General features: G+C 44.8%; 1 protein-coding gene across 1 annotated transcript in view; it reads left to right on the forward strand.

Moving 5' to 3' along the window:
- The first annotated feature begins 2,025 nt into the window (after positions 1 to 2,025).
- Positions 2,026 to 19,654, forward strand: part of kcnma1a (potassium large conductance calcium-activated channel, subfamily M, alpha member 1a) — a 133,490-nt gene continuing 115,861 nt past the window's right edge. The window contains exon 1 of the mRNA XM_053436305.1: positions 2,026 to 2,319. Within this exon, the coding sequence (XP_053292280.1) occupies positions 2,026 to 2,319 (294 nt within the window). The remainder of the gene's footprint in view (positions 2,320 to 19,654) is intronic.

Below are 19,654 nucleotides of genomic sequence, written 5' to 3' on the forward strand. Positions count from 1 at the left end.
AGTTAGGGTTCAGCAACTATGGTTCAGAGTGAGTCTCCAGCAAATGAATGCAAGTTTATACAATGTCCTCTGAAGTCATGGAGACATGACTGTGGGTGTATCTACTTGTTTATGTTACTGCCTAAGGACTTTTCCCAGTATAAACACTGACCTTGGAAGGACCTGGAGACCTCATGGGGACCAACGACCTTACAAGGCAAAAGGTAATTTCTGAGGTCCTGGATAAGGTTGGGGATAAGATGTGAATTGTTGTTGGGTAAGTGTTAAGCCTGAGGAAGGACGAGAGAGAAGGTTAGACCGTGTAGAGTCCCTTTTCTTAAGAATAGCTGCACAAACCTGGGTGTGTACTTGTCCTCATATTTCTTATGAGGACCATTTTAAGCACAGAATTTATGGAGTCAGGCAAAATCAGGAAAGTGGGGACATTTTTGGACGATCCTCACTTTTTCAAAGGCCTGTTTGAGGATTTGTTTTAAGGTAAGGTAAGGGTTACATTTGAGTTTAAATTGAGATTAAGGGAAAGGTAAGGCATTTCGTTGTGATGGTTGAGGTTAGGGTAAGGAGCTGGGGGACGAATCATGTCAAGGTTGTGTTTGTTTGTGTGTCCACAAGAGGCCTTCCATCAAGACCATCCCTCCAAATGAAAACAGGGACGCCCATCATCCATGAATGAGAAGCCACAGACAGGAACTGAGAAGGAGGAAACACTATCCCTAATGAAAAATCACTAGATTGACCTGCAGGGACCAGCAGCGGTGTTGTTGTCGGCGATGAGCGACCTCACTTTATAACTGTATCACTGAGTGGCTCCTATGGGGAGTCATCGATTGTCCTGATGTTTTTACATATTAAGCTGTGATCATTAAATGGATCTGTGATCGATGCGGCTGTTTTTCGTTGTCTCTTCCTTTTTGCGCTGTGCGTCATGGGCGCGCATTAAAGACGCCAAAGACGCATTTGATGCCTCTCCCACCAGCACCAGCACCACCACCAGCACCAGTAGCAGCCGTCCGGTGGTCAGCTCTCACTCTGTCCATCTTTATTATTAGCGCTTGGCTCCGCCCTCCTACCTGTACATCTCCACCCACCCACTCTCTCTCTCCCTCTCTCTCTCTCCCACTCTCTCTCTCCGGAGCGGATCTGACAGGCGCGCGCTCCGCTGGCCGCCCCGTGCCACCGCCGCAGCTGCAGGGGACCCGAATGGAGACACGCGCCCGAGCCCAGCCACAGCTTCGTCTTTACGCAGAGCCGACGGCGACGCACGCCCGCGAGACCATGTAGTGTTCGTCCGCGCGGCGACAGAGACACAGCGATTCTATTTTTTTGTTTTTTTTTGGGTCTTTTTTTTTTTATTGGCGGAGCTTCCAAGTTCACCTTTCCGGGATTTCGCGTCGTCCTCCACCCCCCCTCCGCCTCCCCCCACCCCCCCTCCACAAAGACAGCCCTCCACGGTCGATTGACGCGTGGAGAAAGTGGAATCGATTCGCGCACCGCCCCGCTCATCGACAGGAGCCGTGCATGGAAGACGGCTAGAGGGGTCGCCACGCCGAGGAACAGGCTGTGACATTTTTCTATTCTTCTTCTTCTTCCCTTTTCTCCTCTAGTGTCCTTGTGCGTGTTTGTCGTCATCCGGAAAAAGAAGCCCCAGATTAAATCTGTGGCAGCGTCGACGGCCGCAGACGCCGCTGTCTGTGCCATGGCTGCTGGCGTGAAGGAGCCAGAAACCCGCTCGGAATGAGACGCGCAACAACACTCGTCGTTTTTATTGCGGATTTAAATGCCTCCGACCGCGGGACCTGCTGATCTGCTCCGGTCCGCGTGCGCGCTGCCTCGTCCTTATAATAACACTGATAATAAACAATTCACAGGCTGCTGAGACCCACACGGACTCCACCGAGGGGGGGTGAACACGATCTACAGCGAGGACCGGGAGCTTTTTTTTTGTGTTTGTTTTTTTTACCCAGGCAATATGGCTGGTGAGCGGGGCTGGGGACGCTGGCACAGGCTCTCCTCCAAGGCTCCTAAATGCTAGCGGAGGCAAATGGCCCCGTCCCCCATGGAAGCGACAGCTCTATGAGGACAAGCAATATCAATAGTAATATTCTGAACCGGGACTCCTCGATCCTAATCTCCAAGATGGAAGACGTTGTCATCCCGTTCTCGTCCGAGGTGCCCTGCGACAATAATGGCCAGCGCATGTGGTGGGCATTCCTCGCCTCGTCCATGGTGACGTTCTTCGGGGGGCTCTTCATCATCCTGCTGTGGAGGACCCTCAAGTACATGTGGACTGTCTGCTGCCACTGCAACATCAAACCCAAGGTATGGGCTGCTGCACTTTGCACGATCACCCTGTAGATGCAACACAAACATAATGGCTCCATGCACAATGGAGATGTCCCTGTCACACATGGCCTGACTTGTCCTGTCATGGCCTTCAGTGTGCAAGTGGTCTCTCTCCCCCCCCCCCCCCCCCCCCCCCCCATCATCTGCACCCACAGAGCAGATGAAGCGCCTTCAGATTGAACGCATCCCTTGCAGATTGATTGTTATTCTCTCCTCCGGCTGCTGTGTTTACCAGCTCCCACTCTTGAATGGAGGGTGTTGCATGACAGATGTGGGTGGGATGAGAGCAGAGGCAGCTCCTGCATTGGATTCTGCTCATCCTCCCTGCCACACCGGCTCGCAACTTCCACGGTGAAAGTAAAACATTTCAGGGCCTTGCACCAGTTTCCTGTGACCAAACACATGATCCTGCACATTCCACCAGTGAAACCTAATGACGGTCCACTGGGAGATCTCATGCAGCTCCCACTGACAGGAAGGCTGTCACTGTACACACCGTGCAACAGCTCTGCAATGTTTAAAAGGCTGTGGAGATCATTCCCTGCATGTGCCCATTCTGACGTGTAGTACTCGGTGGTGGGTGACCTGTGGAGATGCAGCACACTTCCAGTGTCTTTGTTGCGGTGGCGGATGTAACCTCTGTGCAGCACCAATGTAGAAACGGGGCAGAAAGGGCAGCAGCCTATCACTGAGCCCGGGGGAGGCCTGCTCTCAGGATGATTCACACGTGTGTTCGAGGCCGCCACACATACGTGACTCACACGCTTGTTTGTAGTGCGAGTGGTCCCCTGGCTGAGCAGAGGGTCGGCTCAGAGGTAACGGTGCTCAGAGTCAGGTTCTATTTCTTAATGTTTGCCTGGAATGAAGCCAAGTATTGAGGTATTTGATATAAAAAGATCATGGCAAGTTTGTGATGATGCCATTTTGTCTTAAGGTGGTCAAAAGAAGATGTAGTGATGGTGATAAGAAGAAGAGAAAGAAAGAGTGTGAGGTTTCATCGTTCTTTGATATATTTGGGTTGTGTCAGTTTGATTGGATGAGCTATGCCCCCCCCCCCCCCCTGCTCCTTAGTTGAGTTCTTTCGGTGGCCTCAGTCCTTTCTGCCAACATCTGTGTTTTTGCATCATGACAGCTGGGAGACCTGGCATTGAGATCCTCTTTAACTATTAACACAACAAACACAACAACTATTAACACAACAAAACACCCGTCATTGCTCCTATTCACAGAACAACACAAGATGCAGATACTTGGATTTTGTCTTTGTCTTATTTTCTCTTGTACTTCTACTCAACCAAATTTCATAAAATGTTGTGGAGGGTTGGGGCAGGAGCCAAGAAGGAACCCGTTCAGTTCTGGTGCAGATCAACCTTCTTCATGAAAGAAACCTTGCAGAAAGCTCCGAGTGTGTGTGTGAGTTTGTAAGTTGGTGCAGAGCCAAATAAAAATGCGGATCTAGTGTTTTTAAATGTGGTTTCATGATGGGACTCCTGGGCCTTGTTAGAGGTTTACACTCAGCCATATCAGATGAGAACATATAAAGCTGTGTAAGATCTACATTTTGAATGGGCCATGACTGAACGTACACAGATCAAATCAAGTTCATGTTTTCATTTTGACTTGAACCTTTGGCTCTTTGTCAGACATACATGATACACTAGGATCCTGGAATTTAGATTATTGCCAAGTACCAGCCTCCTGTCATTTTGTGTTGCTAATGGATCCCCAGTTTAAAAAAACCAGCAGCAATCCTTATGATATCCTTCATATTCACACTGTCTCTGCTCGGCAAGGGATGAAAATAAACCATGCAAATATAATGAGGCATCCATCTTGTGACTGCTGGTGGGTATCTGGTTGCATCTCGTCTCTTCTAAAAGAGGAGAAACTGTGAAAATGACAACGTGTGTGCGTCCCCTCTCTGTGTGTTTCTTTGTGTTGATGTTGTTGTCGTGCTGTGGCAGGTAGAGCCGTCCTGTTAGGTGACTTTGGTGGGCTTGACACTTGGCTGCAGAGGGAAGAGGCTTGTTAGGAGTATTAAGAAGGGGAAACTGGATCCTGGTTCAGCTGGCCGGCTCGGTCGGCATGTGTTAGAAACAGGACTCGTCGCTGGCGGTGGAGGTGTTGGGCTTTCTCTGTCCGTACTGGGAAACTTGCAGTCACGGGCGAGGAAATAGAGGTGGAAACTCTGAGAGAGAGAGAGACACAGGAGGAAGTGGAAACCAGGCGGGTGTGAAGGTGACGAAGGGTTCGAGAGGGCGGGGTGTGGGGGGGTGTTGCATTGCATCGTATCCTCCTGTGGCTCTGCCATTGACACACAGCTGTGTCCTAATTCTTTTTTAATGGCCATCTTCTCTGGCAGGATTATAAGGGGAGAGGGATGAGGGTCACGGAGCTGGCACTGGAGGAGAGAGAGAGATGAGGGGATGCCACAAAAACGAGAAATGTGCAGTTCAATGACCGTCTCTAAAATGTGGAAATGGGGACCTGAACAGATCTCAGCAGTTTGGCTCCAGATGTAAAACTCCCATTCATTTTCTGAATAGAGATTTTGATCATCAGCCATAATATTTGAACCATCCGAGGTAGACTTACCACAGGCTACAATATGCTCCTGTAGAAGACACAGGTTTGTATTATATTTACTGTGTTTTAGGAAAAAACAACACTATATGAAACGCTATATACAAACAGACAACAGCAAGGGAAGTTGTTGGAAAGGAATTGTTTTCAGTGGTTTATGGGATGTGAGGTTTCTTGACTCCTAAAATAATTATGCACCAAGTCTTGTCCCTTTGCATATTTTCCAATATTTTGTTTGTTTCCAACTCGAATCTTTTATGGTCACGATTCATCTCGTAGCTGTTCGCTTGTTCCAGGCTTAAAACTCATTTTTATAAGTATTTTCTGAAATCAACTTCCGTAACCAAAGTCATTCTGAAAGTTGGCGGTCACGGTAACAATCTATTTTACCAACCCTTTTTACTGCAGAGGCAATCAATTTAGTCAAGAGTCGTGAGAACCAGAGAAAATCCCCTAACATCTCTCCGTCTAAGACAAGACAGTTGTATTGTGGACGACAGAACAAAGTGAAGACCAAAAAGCAACACACAAAAACCCCATATTGATTTTTCTAATACTGTGCTTGTAACAGCAAGATTTATAGCGCCATTTATCTGCCCGGTGTTTCCATTTTTAAGCCGCATATCAACCACATTTGTAATTCAATTCGCCCTAAATCGTCCGGCAAACACCTCAAGCTCCATTATTCCTGCAGCCCCAGACCTCACACGTTTCTAAATAAGGGGTTTCTCACCGAGGCAGGACTCACTCACTCGAGACGTGAGTGACAGAGATGTGAGCACAGCCGCTCAGCGTCACTGAAGCGGAGGGAAGCCGCCGCCGTGCTGCAAGGCTCGTTAACATATACACGCCTGCTCGGCTGTTTTTCCTCCTCCCGGTGGTCTCGTGCTCTCGTCCAGTTTTTCTTTCCTGTTTCCTGCGCGGTGTTACCTCAACCGCTGTGTGGTTATCTAATGGTCTAGTTATCTGCTCTGCGTCATGCCACCTCCAGGAGCTCTTGGCCTGGCCTCTGTGTTATCTGGGAGGCTCGGGGAGGAGGAGGAAAGACGATAGTTGAGTTTGTGTCTCTTTTTCAAACGTAAATGGCACCGTCGTCCTCCTGAGGAAGTGACTCTGTGATAATGTGGTTTTTACATTCAACATGTGAAGTTACAGTGTCAGTTGTCCATGTTTAACGTGACCTAATAATCAGATATATGCAAAAGTGATTACTGTCAACACTTTTTCTACTTTTGCAAACAAATATGTCTCCATTAGTACAAATAACCAGCCGGTTGAATAAACAGACATTGGCTGAAAAAACTAAGTAAGAGTGAAGAAAGGTGAATGTATTTTTTTTCCATGAGCTACACAGAGTTTGACTGAAATCAAAAAAAAATTCCTCAATAGCTTGGAGCTTAAACCAAGAGTTAAGACATAAATCTAATATCTGATATGAAAAATTCACTTAGTTTCTCAACAACCAATGAAGTTTAACCAAAAGTTTGTTGTTGTCGTGTTTGAAGATAAAAGTAAAAATGTGACAAGGTGGACTTCAATGTATTTGTGATACAGAAAAAGAAAAGAAACAGTTTATTTAAGATACGATAAGTAAATGTGTAACTTTGTTGATCCTTCATAGAGGAAATTCACAAGCAGCACAAGGGGAACATTTAGTGAGAATAAACAAGAATAAAATAGAACAAAATAGAAATTCTATATCCACTTAAAGTAGAAATATTAAATATATGATTAATATTAAAATATATACAAAAGCCTGTTTCTGTAGATGTGCAATATACAAATGGGGATAGGTGGAAAATCGGTCGAGTTCAGTTTTAAAATACAATATGTGCAGTATTCTGACTTGGATTATGAATGTGGGAGCTCGAGCTGAAACTAATCGTTGATCAATAAGTTGATTTTGTCCACAGACAATTATTCAAGCATTTCTACAATCGGTTATTTAAGTCTCTTCTCAAACTAACATCTTTAAACACACTTTGTTTTTTACAAATCAGCAGCGAGTTGGTCTGAATTCAGATGAACTGTTCAAATCAGGCTGCTCTGTCATTCCACTCCAAGCACCAAACTCCACTATATCCGTGTGTTTTTGTTGAGATATATACTAAAAAAAAAATACACCTCCCACCTAAGCTCAGCACAACAGCTGATGCAGCTACTGTACCGAGAAGCTTCAGCCTCCCCCTCATCCCCCCGAGGTGCAACATGGAGGGTTGTATGTGCACTTTGGAGCCAACAGCCGTCAGTGCCGTACAAATGTTTCTGTCCAAGCAGCTCAGTCAGAGGAGTGATGGAGCGGTGTACCTGCTCCTGACATTTAGCCCCAGTTTAATCCAGATGGCTGTCGGTTGTGTTATCCTGACTTTAGAGCTGCTTTCAGACAGGCACTGAACTCCTGTCGTTTTTTTTCCTGAAATTTGCCAGAGTCAGTTGCTCCAGACTTTTTGCTGGAACTTTTTCCCGCCTGCCTCGTTAAAAGTGTGCTCATGTGAAAATACAGCAGGAGAATGTGTGGATGCAAAACTTAAAAAAACTAAAGAACACAAATATATTAGTATATAACTGTTTTTGTTGTCTGATCCGGACAATCTGCAACAGACAAGGATAACAGACAAAACCACTGTTTGCCTATTAAAGTCCACATTCAAACAATATGGCTTTTTGTTACATTTGCACTTTAAAAAATGTAATGACATTTGTTCTTATGTATGAAATCTGATTCTTCATCTTCTACACTCCCAAACCACCTCATTCCACATGTTAATATCAACATTTCACAGATGTTCATAGTGAAAATGCTAGTTTCCCTTTTTATCCTCCATCATTTGTATTCAGCTGATGTGGTTTCTCGTGTTAGTCTGCTGCTCGTCCGTCCCCGTGTCCCTGTGGCAGCGGCGGGATCATTAAAGTCTCGGCTCATCTAACTTGAGGTTGACGTGTTGTGTTTCTGGTTCTGCTCGCTGAAAGCCAGACTCCTGTGATGTGACTCATAATGAGGTGGAGCGAGGACAGATCTGCTTCTCGCTCTCTCTTGTCAGTCTGTAGTTAGAGGGCTCACCACAGAGCAAACGTATCATCACTTAGCGTTTACCAGCTTTGCATTTAAAAGTAAAAAGATAAATCACTTTTTGTTTTCAACCCTCAAAGAGAAATTCATCTCATGGTTGGCAGATGCATTTCTCTGATTGAAGATTCCCATTGATTTTGATCCTCTGAGGCTTTAAGACTTTCACTTCAGATGCATTGATCTAACCTGAGAGTGAAGCCCAGTTCAGTGTGTGCATGCGTCTGTATCTGCTTCTACATTTGTGAGAAAAAAACCAAATCTATGGCAGAGTGACTGAGGTTTGCTGGGGCGCTTTTCGACTTTAGTGGGATGGATTGCGGAGGAGCCTGCAGAGAGGAACTGTTGTGAGCCTGTATACTCTCCTCTGCTTGGCAACGGACCAGCTGTGGTTCGCCAGAGCATCGTAGAGCAGCCGTCCTGCCATCAGCTGTCGCTCCCACTGACCTCGGCCCAACGCGGCCCGGCTCCATCCCGGCTCCATCCCGGCTCCATCCCCATTCCTTAGTGAAATCCTTGGAAAAAATAAAATAAAAATAAATAAATACAGCCCCTTTCAAATCACAGTGACAAGGTGCGTAACAAGTTTAAAATGACAAATCAAAGGCAAGAAATGGATAAAATTTAGAAAGCAAACAATAAGAAAACGTTTAAAAGCAATTTCAAGATCTTACAGCAACAGAGCACTGATCAAGAATAAAAAAAAAAATTAAGATGAAAAAGTATAAGAAAATAAGACTTATTTGACACATAAGGTTTTATATATATTCATCCTAGAAATGTGTGTGTAGGTGGACTTATTTGCTTTTGTGGCCAGTGGCTGGGTGGCATGGGTCTCGTCATGTGTTGTTGACACTTGCTGGGAGTGAACGTGTTCTCAGACAAAGCATGAACAGTTTCCTCACTCGTCAGCCCTTTATTTATTTTTTTAATAATTACCTATGCCAATTAAGTCATTTTTACATCTGTGTTTGTTTGTTTGTTTGTTTGTTAGCAGGTTTAAGCAAAAAGTGCTGTACAGATTATCATCTTGGTGGGAGGATGTGAAATGGGTCAGAGAAGAACCCGATCCATTTTAATATAGATCTGGATCAGGGGTCGGATCCAGTTATTTATTTATATTTATTTATTTTCACTTTCTTTTACACGTTACAAGTTTGGGCTTTCTCTCAACATTCTTGTTGATTTCTCTAAATAGAATTAACGGATCTTGATGTTTAGGGGACTGATATCTTTTAAAGTGTGCAATTCGCACCACCCTAACCCCTTACCTATTTACAACCTTTTTCTCTCTTGCTCATCATGTGGAAAGTGTGACTCATGAGTTATTCTTCAATGGAGATCCTCTCTTTTCTGGGCCCTAATCCCTAATTCTCGGGGCCTGATTTGATGGCCATCTAGGGACAACCCTCATGTGCCTTGCTGATGTATGTTAATCCACAGACAAGGAGAGGCCATATATCAAGCCAGACTATGTATATCATGAGGCAGACACACAGAGGGTCCACCCCCTCGTACCCAAACCCCGCTCCACTGCTGTCAAGCTGTTATGTCTTCTTAGTCCAGTCACTGGACTATTAAAAGGACGTCCGTGCCCCAGGAAGTATTCAGGGGTCAGGGGTCGAAGGGGAAGGGTGTACCTGGCTCCACACAGGGGGAAGAGTGCTGGACTGGCATTCCCATCAGTGGAAAAGTATGATAGGTTCTAAGCCACCTGATCCTCGCCGAGTCAAAATGGCAGCGAAAAAACCATTTGCATGTGGACCGCGCTGGTTCAGACCGGCTAGGCTAAGCTGGCATGGGAGGCCTGCAGAGGGGAGATAGCTAGCTAGTGGCTGACTAGCCAGCAGAGATCATGGCTTACGGTTTCCAGTCTACCAGCTTTCTTCCTCAGCTGTTGTTGTCCTTAAACAGCTTAACACCAGGGGAAGGGTATGTTTGTGTGTGTGCTTGTGTGTGTGCTTGTGTGTGTGCTTGTGTGTGTGCTTGTGTGTGTGCTTGTGTGTGCGCGCTCCTTATAGCCAGGTCATAGAAATCAAATTTAACAACTTGAACAGGAAACACTGCAGCGATTTAACCTTGTAGACAGGTTCATCTGATGTTGTTGGTAAACACATGTTTTGGTTTTCTGTGGCATTTAAACTGTACTTGATTTAGTGCAGCGACTGGTATTTGCATCAGTACCAATACATTCATCCATTTACACAGTAACAGAGCGCTCCACCAATCGGAGACTTTGCAATTACACCTGAGGATTGTGGGTAGTGTAGGACCTCTGACTGACATAATTTCTTCTAAAAAAAAAAATGTACTTGTTTCTCGTACAGGGGCCATAACATAATTTCCCAAACCTGTAGCTTGTGGTGGATCTATATTGGACTGTACAATACTATGACTGATAATGAAAATCTCCACTCAGAAAAAGAATGGGATTTTTACTTTCAGACCCACGCTGTTGAGCTCTATTTCTTTGAGTCGAAGTGCAAATGCTTTTTTTGTCTTTGATCATTTTCAGACATTAAACCCTGTCAGGTTTGTATTTCAGGGTTTGCCACGCAAAAGTGTTAAAACACTGCAAACCATGACAAAATGGATTGACATGTTCACATCCCTTTATCAGGCCGAGCCAGGCACTTCCTGCTCTTCCCCCTCACATTCGCTCCGTTCCTCTGAACAACAACCACCCACCCTGAGAAATCAGGGAAGCCTGTGGAGCATTTACATGTGGCCATCAAAATGCAGTTAACATAGTAATTGCTGCTGTGAGAGATAGATGGAGGCAGCGGAGGGGCTGATGCGTGGAGGACACTGCAGTGACCTTCAAATATATCAACAGGCCCTGTTTGGAGATCGGTTTTCTCCCTCAGCAGCGTAAATAGATGGGTTTCTGAGCTCGGCCATGCGGAACATGCCGGCCGAGCTTCCATCCTCGGAGGAAAGCATTGGGTTTACTCGTCCCCGCCACCAGAGCAGCCGTCCTTATAGCAACCTCAATTAACCTCCGAGGGGGGTGGGCTAATATGCTAATTGTAATTCTCCTGGCAGGCTAACAGCAGGCTGAGGTTTCGCTCTGCGTGCCAGCAATGTGCCTCCATAGCTGCCACGTTACAATGCTAAGGCTGCACCCCTTTTGGACGCATCCCAGTCGGCTGGTATTAGTTAAGTGAGAGCAGACACTGATATTTATGTTTCATGGGGGAAACACAAGTTGGACTGACGGCGTAGGGCAACCCGACAAGTTGAACCCTGCTCCTCCAAAGTGAGCGGGCCTGCTGCACAATGATGTTACCTCTTGACTTCTTCTGACATTTTCCGGAGCCGCTGTGGCAGAACGAGTAGCCCAGCTGTCAATTACCGTCTTGTTTGATGCTCGCAAAAGTGAAATCCCAGAAGGTCCTGTCTTTCTCGGGTTCCGTCTGCTGCTCGGCTCTGAAGGCTGTGAAATGGATCCAGACGGGAACCAAGTGAGGCAGCACAGTATTCAGGGAGCTTTGTAAAGTGATGCGCCTGATGTTGAGCCCCAAATGACAGCGTGTGTAGACATCATGTACAGATGAGTGTATGGGTTCACTGCTGGATGGAGGCCTCATTAAAGATGGATGACGATGTTGAGCTGCACTCTGACAGCCACTGAAGCTGAGAAACTCTTTAATTGGTCAGTAGTTGCCGATCTCTTTGGACAATTTGGACAATAGATATTTGCCTGAGACAAGGAGGTTATGGTTTCACCCCTGTCTATTTGTTGGTTGGTCTTTTAACCAAGATTAAGCAAAAACTACTTGACCAATTTCCCATGAACCATTGATGGAAGGTTGAGGTAAAGGTCAGGAAAAAATCAATACATTTTCAGATAAGGGTCAGAAGGCGTATCCAGGATGTCTTTTTTTATTGTCTTTAACGTAGCAAGTGGTTTTCAACATAAATGTGAATCTTGTTAATTTATATGTGGTTTCACAAGGAGAATGGAATGCTCTATAATTGTATCTGTGAATATCAATAAGTGCAAAAACATGAGCCACAACATTGTGCATTCATTTCTTCAGTAATGAAAAACAGCGCAGATGTAGATTTGACCGCAATCCCACTGATAATGTGCTTTTAGTGTTGATGTCAGTGATTACCACAGACAGATTTATGTTGCTGTTTATGAGCCTCCTTAGTAACATGCATGTATAAATAAACACTGACACTCGGCTGCACACGTGGCCATAAACAGAGGCTCAGTGATGTTTATTTGTATGAACTAATAACTCTGTGTACATTGTGGCTAGAACTTAAAGATCATGTTTCTGAAAAAGGCGTTTTTTAATAAATATAATAATAATAATAATAATACACATATAGATTTATATGTGATGACACGCATTATTTGTTTCATGTTGCCTGTTAATAGATCCCTCCCTTTTCCTTTTCATAGCTTTAAATACTGTCCATGTAAGTAGAGGAATAACAAGTAAAGAATCCAGAGTGTAACGGGGACCGCCCACTTACACAACAGCTCTAAGTTTTTCATTCAAGAGTTTTAAAGCTGGAACCGGGCCGACCACCTACGAGATGAATCGTGAGCATAAAACATTTTATTTGTAGCAAAGGTGATATGTGAAACAAGGCAAAGGTATAAAAGATCAAGAGATATAGATTTAGCTTGTTTTAGCTTCAGTACCAAATGTGATTACATCATATTTGGGAGTTTAACGCATAAACTTCTTTAAAAACTGTAAAATAGAGAAGTGGATCTGTAAAAAAAAAATGTTTCAATCACGGTGTTTACTATTACAATAAAATGTATGTGGTAATTTAAATGTGGTGGAGGTCAGGCCACAGAAATGTGACTCCCTGCTAATTATATGAAACATTAGAGCCTGAAATAGATTGCTGCAGCAGCATTGTCAAACGTTAGAACAGTGTTGATTCTGAACGACAGGCACAAGTACTTGTGTCATTTGTTGTGTTGATTCAGCAACTCGTGCTCATTGCAACTCACTGCATCGTTTCCTTCACTCTTCTCAATCAGTAGTCACACTCCGGGAGCCTCTGGACAGTTTGTGGTCTGTTTGGAAATGTGCACTTCAATTATGATGTGCACCAGGGGGAGCAGCAGGGATCAGCTCTAATATTCAGACAACGTAACTTCATCCACAGCGCTCATCTGAAATGCGGAATCCATTGGTCACGGTGACACACAGCAGTTGTGCTCCATCTCTGTGTTTTGACAGGATGTGTAAAACATGACGACCACGGTTATTCTGCTGCAGATTTTCAGCACCATGGAGAGCTCAGGCAGAACTGCTTTAGGGAGGCTTTGTGTGTGTGAGCGCTGGTGAATACTGAGAATGCAGATGTTGGGGCACTTCATAAATTTGTCTTACAATTTAGCATCTTGTTTATATAGAAAATATAGCTAGCATTCTCAACATTGGGAGATAGGAATTTTACTGGGAATAATTTATGGTTTTTGAAAATGCATACCTAAAGTCTAAGTCTACGAGCATGTGAAATTCGGAGCAGCTTGTTTGAATGTAAGAGGAGAGCTGTGTTGGTGGAGGTATGCACTCTAACTGAGTGAGATTTGACTCACATGCTCCGTTTCTTTCAAATCTCTTTGTGAATGCGACTCCTTCAAAGCATCAGACTTTTGACTTTTTTTGACAAGACACAATGCCAGTCTCCTCGAGCAGATCCCAGCTCTTTAGTGCCCAGGCAATGAACATTGAGTTGGAGTCATCACATCTGAGAAGCAGGTTTAATTGGTTGCAGTGAAACTGAGCGGGGATGTGTACAGGCTGCTAATATCACGGCAGCGGTGCACGGCATGACGTCCTGAACATCCCTGTGTGTTGCACCGACTGCGATAAGGAGCCGGAGTTGAGTGGAAAACAGGTCGAGGATCAAAGTGAGGTCTTTATTTACGCCTCTCACACTCGGTGCGTCATCACAACAACAGCGTTCTCTTTTGTATTTCTCTTTGAACTCCAGTGTGTGCGAGCCGACTAGAATCATACCGAGTTAAAAATGATTAATCATAACGTATAGTGACGGACAGAAAGTCCAAAATCCGCCAAGCACGAGTGTTGCACGACACTTACTGTGGGGCAGCAAATTTAAAGTTTGTCTTGAGAATGAGGCTGAAAGAACGGGTTCATCCCCGGAGGAGAACAGGCTCAGCAAATTTCATGGAAGTCTGCTTATTAGATTACATCATGTGCAAAGTGGACACACTGGCCTGAGGGGCACCACCGGGAGGAAGCTCATGAGTGTTTGGAATCGACAGGGTCTGTTCTCTGGGGAACAAAGATGGAGTCGGTACATGTCATGCAAAGGGTTTGGGTCGTCTTATAGTCCTGCGAGTGAAGTATACTTAGATTCATGGATTTCTCATAATCAATACATGGATTTAGCCAGGAGATATTCACGGTTGTTACTACTAAACCCACACAGTTTCCACTAAAGGCTGACAGCATGGCTTTTTAAGTGCACTTCCTCTGAAGGTGTCTTGTTAAACACTCGACTAACTGTAAACACGCTGCGTTAAATCAGTCCATATTGGCTTATTTACTTTATTTTCCCTGTGAGACGGGGCTGAGAGATTTTAAATAAGAACATTTTGTTTTGCCGCATCTGTGGGAACAGGCAGTAATGGTCTGAGATCTTGAAGGAGTGGGCGTGTGTGGGATCGAAAGTGCACTTCAACGAGGCCCTTTTTTAATTGAGACTTTGGAAAATTACATTAAGACACAGAACAGTGAGAAGCATGTTTGTCAGATGTGAATTAATCCATCAATACTGTTCAGAGAGCAGCTTAAGCTTCTCCGACACACTTTGGGATGGAAAAAAAAAAGCTAGAAAGGGAAATGAGAGGAAGTTTAAAGTCGGCTTTCCATCAAGTTTTCCCCAGTTGAATGTGTATAAGGATTCTGAGATTTCACGTTTAATATCTGTTGTTGTTGTTGTTGTTGTCAGGCCTTTCCTCTGTCACTTTGTGCCTCATGTGACTTAATCACTTTAAAAACCTTCCTAAACATCACGGCTGATAGGAAGATGCTGGATTTCATGCATGCACAGTTTGTTGAATCCAGCAGTTGCATGATAAGTATAAAAACCATCATATCAAAAAGAATAACCTTGCAACACCTCCTATTATAGCTGGTACTGTGCATAGTGCAATCAGAACCTATTTCTGTGTTGCCTCACAGCAAGTGAGGATAAGCTGTACAGATGATGGATGTGCGGATGGAGGTTTTCTGCTGAATGACTATAATCAAACCTTTCTTCACTTCTTTGTACGAGAGGTAAATTAAGCAGAGATTCCCAGCGCCTCACTCGATGTCCAAGGACAAATCTGAAAGACGGGTCTCAATATGAAGAAAGCATATAAGTCAGCATTAGATATAATGTGACCCAATCATCAGCTACACAACCCTGATGCTTCCTTTGTGTCGAGTGAAGATGAGCGACATAAGTTGTATTTGAAACTTTTCATACCTGGAAGTCTAGATCGTGGTCTGAATCTAGATTCATGTCTTTGTTACATCATTTACATTTGATCCGGTTAGTTTTGGTTTCACATTTTAGTTTAGGGAGTGCTTACAACACGTATGACTTATGAACGTCCTGTCATCATCGCCTACATGGTGCTGTGTCTACCTTTACTGAGAAGACTGAAGGTCTGGACCAAACAAATTAGGTGTGAAAGTGACCTTTTTTCCATATGTTGGTATTTTCCCTCTGTCCTCTTCTTCCCTTTTTTCCTCTTTCATTGCCCGCATCACCGACCTCATCTTCCTCTCTCTCTTTCACCCTGTCCCAAAGCATCTTCATCTGTCATTGTCCTTCAGGTCTGCCTTGTCCTCCCTCCCCTCCTCCTCCCCCCAAAAGGCGCCTGAGTCTGTGAATTTTGTAGCCAGGCAAGCATGGTCTCGGCTGGGAAGCCTTGGCTGTTCATTTGTCGCTCTGCCCCCGGGGATACAAACACAGAGGGGAGCACAGATCATAAGTGATATCACACGTGACATGTGGAAACTCAACATTGTGAAAACAGTGGAAAAGACTCGTCTTCAACAGTCACTCGGAATTAGAGCGCCTGACAAGAAAGGGTTTTGAGGGAGGATGATGAACAGCAGGAAGGAAGTGAACGGATTCAATCCTCAGCTGTCTGTTTCTGCCAATCGCTCACGTTGTATTTCATGGTGATTTATCCGTCCCCTTTCGGGAGTTGACCCCTGCTCAGGGCATCAGAAATGGATTATTTCTGTGACTGGAGCAGGCGCCTTTCACGTGTCTCAAAACAGGAATTGGGGTCAAAGTTGACGAGGGGGTCAAAGGAGAAATTAGCCGTCTACGTGTTCTCACATGACAGGCCCGGTGAACACAACAGAGGCGGGGTGTCTCTTGTGGTGAAACACTAACCTATGCCTGAGCCGCGGCGCTGCCGTTTCCTCCTCCTGCGGGACCAGCTCCGGCCCCGCTAAGATGGCTGCTCTGTAATTACTCCAACACGCAGCCTCTGACCATCAGCGCCGTGCGGCCTGTCCATCAAAGCGGCCCGTTCTTGGCAATGGGTTGCGTGTGGGTGTGAGAAATACAGGGTTTATGTGATTTAAAAATGCATGCTGGGAGATAAGAACAAAGACACACGAGTCAGGAAACACATCTCCTCGTTATAAATAGATAAAGAGGATCTTTCTGAGCCTTGTTCAGTCCAGTCATCACGTCCATTTCCACACGCCGGTCCAGTGACACTAAGCGAGGGAGCGTCTTTGTTCCACTGCAGCTGCTTTAGATAAAGACATTTTGCACACAGTGGCATTTAATTATCCCCAAACATTATGAATTCATCAGCGTTATCCTGTGATGTCTTGAGTTTTCTATTGGAATTACAGAGTGGGGACTTGGAACAGCAGTGGGCTGACTGGCAGTGGCTGTGATGTATAGAGATTGCAATGTGATTTAGTGCCATCTCAGGTCCAGCCTTCGCCCTGTGTGTTTCTATTCACAAATAATGTAGCATACACACACACACACACACACACACACACACACACACATACACGCATGTACCTCAATCCCACATTCACAAGCATTAGCAGTCTGACGTTTAAGCTGTGCATATACCACACGTTTACTTTTCTGTGCAACCTCTTTACACAAGGAGGCAAATCAGGAAAGTTTGAAAAGAACTGAGACTCCAGAATGACATTTTGGAGAATCGTCTTTCTTGCCAAGAGTTCGATTAGAATTAGAGGGAAATGGCTCGTCTGGCCATCCAAAGGTACTCAGCCTCTAAACTTCAAGCCACGCCAATTAACATAAATCTCAATAGTTTAATCCATTTAAAAGCCAAAGTGTAAAAATGACAAATTGTCCGTTTAGAGATGCGGCACAGACTTGAGGTTCCTAGTCCTCAAATCAAATTAATGCAAAACTTCTTCTTTTAATCATGATAACCTTCATAGTCAGACTGAATCCCTCCAGTGTCAGTCTGTGGCTCCTCTGGCTTCTCTCCGTCGTACAGCCCGATCTAGCTTTCACCCCCTGGAGAGCCGTGACCTCCTGGTTTCCGGTTCACACAGGAGCAAAGTTCATTTATTATGACACGGGGGGAAAGTAATAGCTCTTAGCTCTTGTTAGAGGGTTTGAGTGACGACCGCAACAGTGAAACAATCAATTAGATTCAAATGTTTCCAGGCTCTTACTGTATTTGTGCATCCACTTCTTCTCACTCACCTCCAGCCATTAAATGCAATTTTCCTTTTGGGATTTGAAAGTGAAGAAGAAAAACAAGGCGTTTACATTTTTCCCGACAAAGGGTCTGATGCACCGTGTCAACAGTGTTCACGGGCAAATTGCATTTCTTTGTTTCCCCATTGCAGTAACTGCTGTGTGTAGATGCTTTCTGTCTCTGTTCTGAGAAAACAAAACAACAAAGAGCAGCAGGGGGCTTCCTCTAGATCTAAAGGCGACTTGGCTCTCGTTTGTACCAGATATTGTTAAACCAGAGAATGGTTGCATTCATTATCAATTCAGTATTTTCCTCAGAACTAAGTGTATAGTTCTGTATGTCTTCGTGTTGGTCACAGCCCCGCCGCGGAGATGAAGTGTTTGGGTTCTCTGTCCGTCAAATTCTCACGAAGGAGATTTGTTTGAAACATCTCATGGAATCTTTCAAACTGGCAGAACTGTCCCCTTGGACACAAAAATGAAAGGATGAGATAATGAAGTGATGACGTCAAAGACCAATTTCACCTCATTTCATTGATGTTTGGCTTCTTTGTCCAGTCCTCTCTGTCTCGCCTTCAGCAGCTGCAGAATGCTGCAGTGAGACTCCTCATTGATAAAGAGACCAACTTAACAGCCCTGTAGATTTTTCAGAACTTATCTGCCCCCCACCCCCCCCACTCCACCACCAAGCTTCTTCTATGTACCCGGGTTGAGGCGACTGGATAACGGACATCGAGCCGTTGCACCGGGAGCTTCAAAGCTTTGGAACCTCTCTCTGCCTTCGATCGACTGTTCCCCTCCACTGACTCTTTTAAGGCCTAGGTTCGATTCCGGCTTGTGGCCCTTTGCTGTATATCACCCGCCCCGTTCTCTCTCTTTCTCCGTTCTCTCTGTCCTGTCAAATAAAGGTCATAACCCCCCCCCCCCCCCCCTGTATTCCTTTTAATTTATTTCACATTTTAATTTATATATTGTATACTGGGAACATATTTAGTTTCATTCCCAATCATTGGTTTTCCCTGCAACTTTAGTATCAGATGTACTTGAGTCCTGATGTCCATTTAGTGACTGGTGATTTAAGCGTGGACGTGATTTGATTTAATATTCACAAAGACGTTCCATTGATGCATCTCTCCTACAGCAGTAAAGCACATTGGCTCCATAGCCGAACATCATATCACTGTAGTACAACAAGCAATAGAGCATTTAATGGCTCGCACAGTGCTGCTGCAAATCTTCCTATGGGACAGATATAATACAGCCGAGGTGCTACAGGTGGAATGCCTCATGAATAATGGAGAAGCCAGTGTGTTGCTGTGTAGACACAGATACTGTGGCTGCATTATTGATGGGAGCGAGACTTAGCTGGGAGGTGGCATTCTTTACCCTGATATTCATAAATCAATAACGGGGGGGAAAAAAAATACCTCCAGCTGTTTTTCCACAACAGAAAATGTGTATTATACATTAACGTTACTCCTGATCCGAAGGCCTCCAATATTTGCTCCCATTGTTTCTAAGCCTTATCTTTAATGTATATCACTAAAAACAGGGGAAATAGGCGAAGGATTATGGGAAGAGAATGGTTCAATAACTTATGACTGTTATATAGCTATTATCTGTACGTGTACTTTTCTAGTCCTGTGACTAGAGAGCAGGGGGTTGGAGGGGGAGGGGGGCGGGGCCGTGTCACCACTAGCTTGATGCTCTGTCGGAAATTGTTTTCCGAGACCCGGGCATTCTGGGAACAACCATGTGATCCGGGCTGTCTCCTGAAACCAGCCAGCAGAACTTGGCCCTAATCCTGTTCTAATAGTAAACAACATCTGTAGGGCACGAGTGTTCCCTGATTAAGAGACGACTCCAGTGTTGTTTCCTGCCACATGAGGAAAACATCCACTTCTTCTCCTATCTCTCTCTTTGCATGTTTGTTTTTGGGGACAG

Source organism: Pleuronectes platessa, chromosome 12 (genome assembly GCF_947347685.1).
Source record: "Pleuronectes platessa chromosome 12, fPlePla1.1, whole genome shotgun sequence".
Lineage (NCBI taxonomy): Eukaryota > Metazoa > Chordata > Actinopteri > Pleuronectiformes > Pleuronectidae > Pleuronectes > Pleuronectes platessa.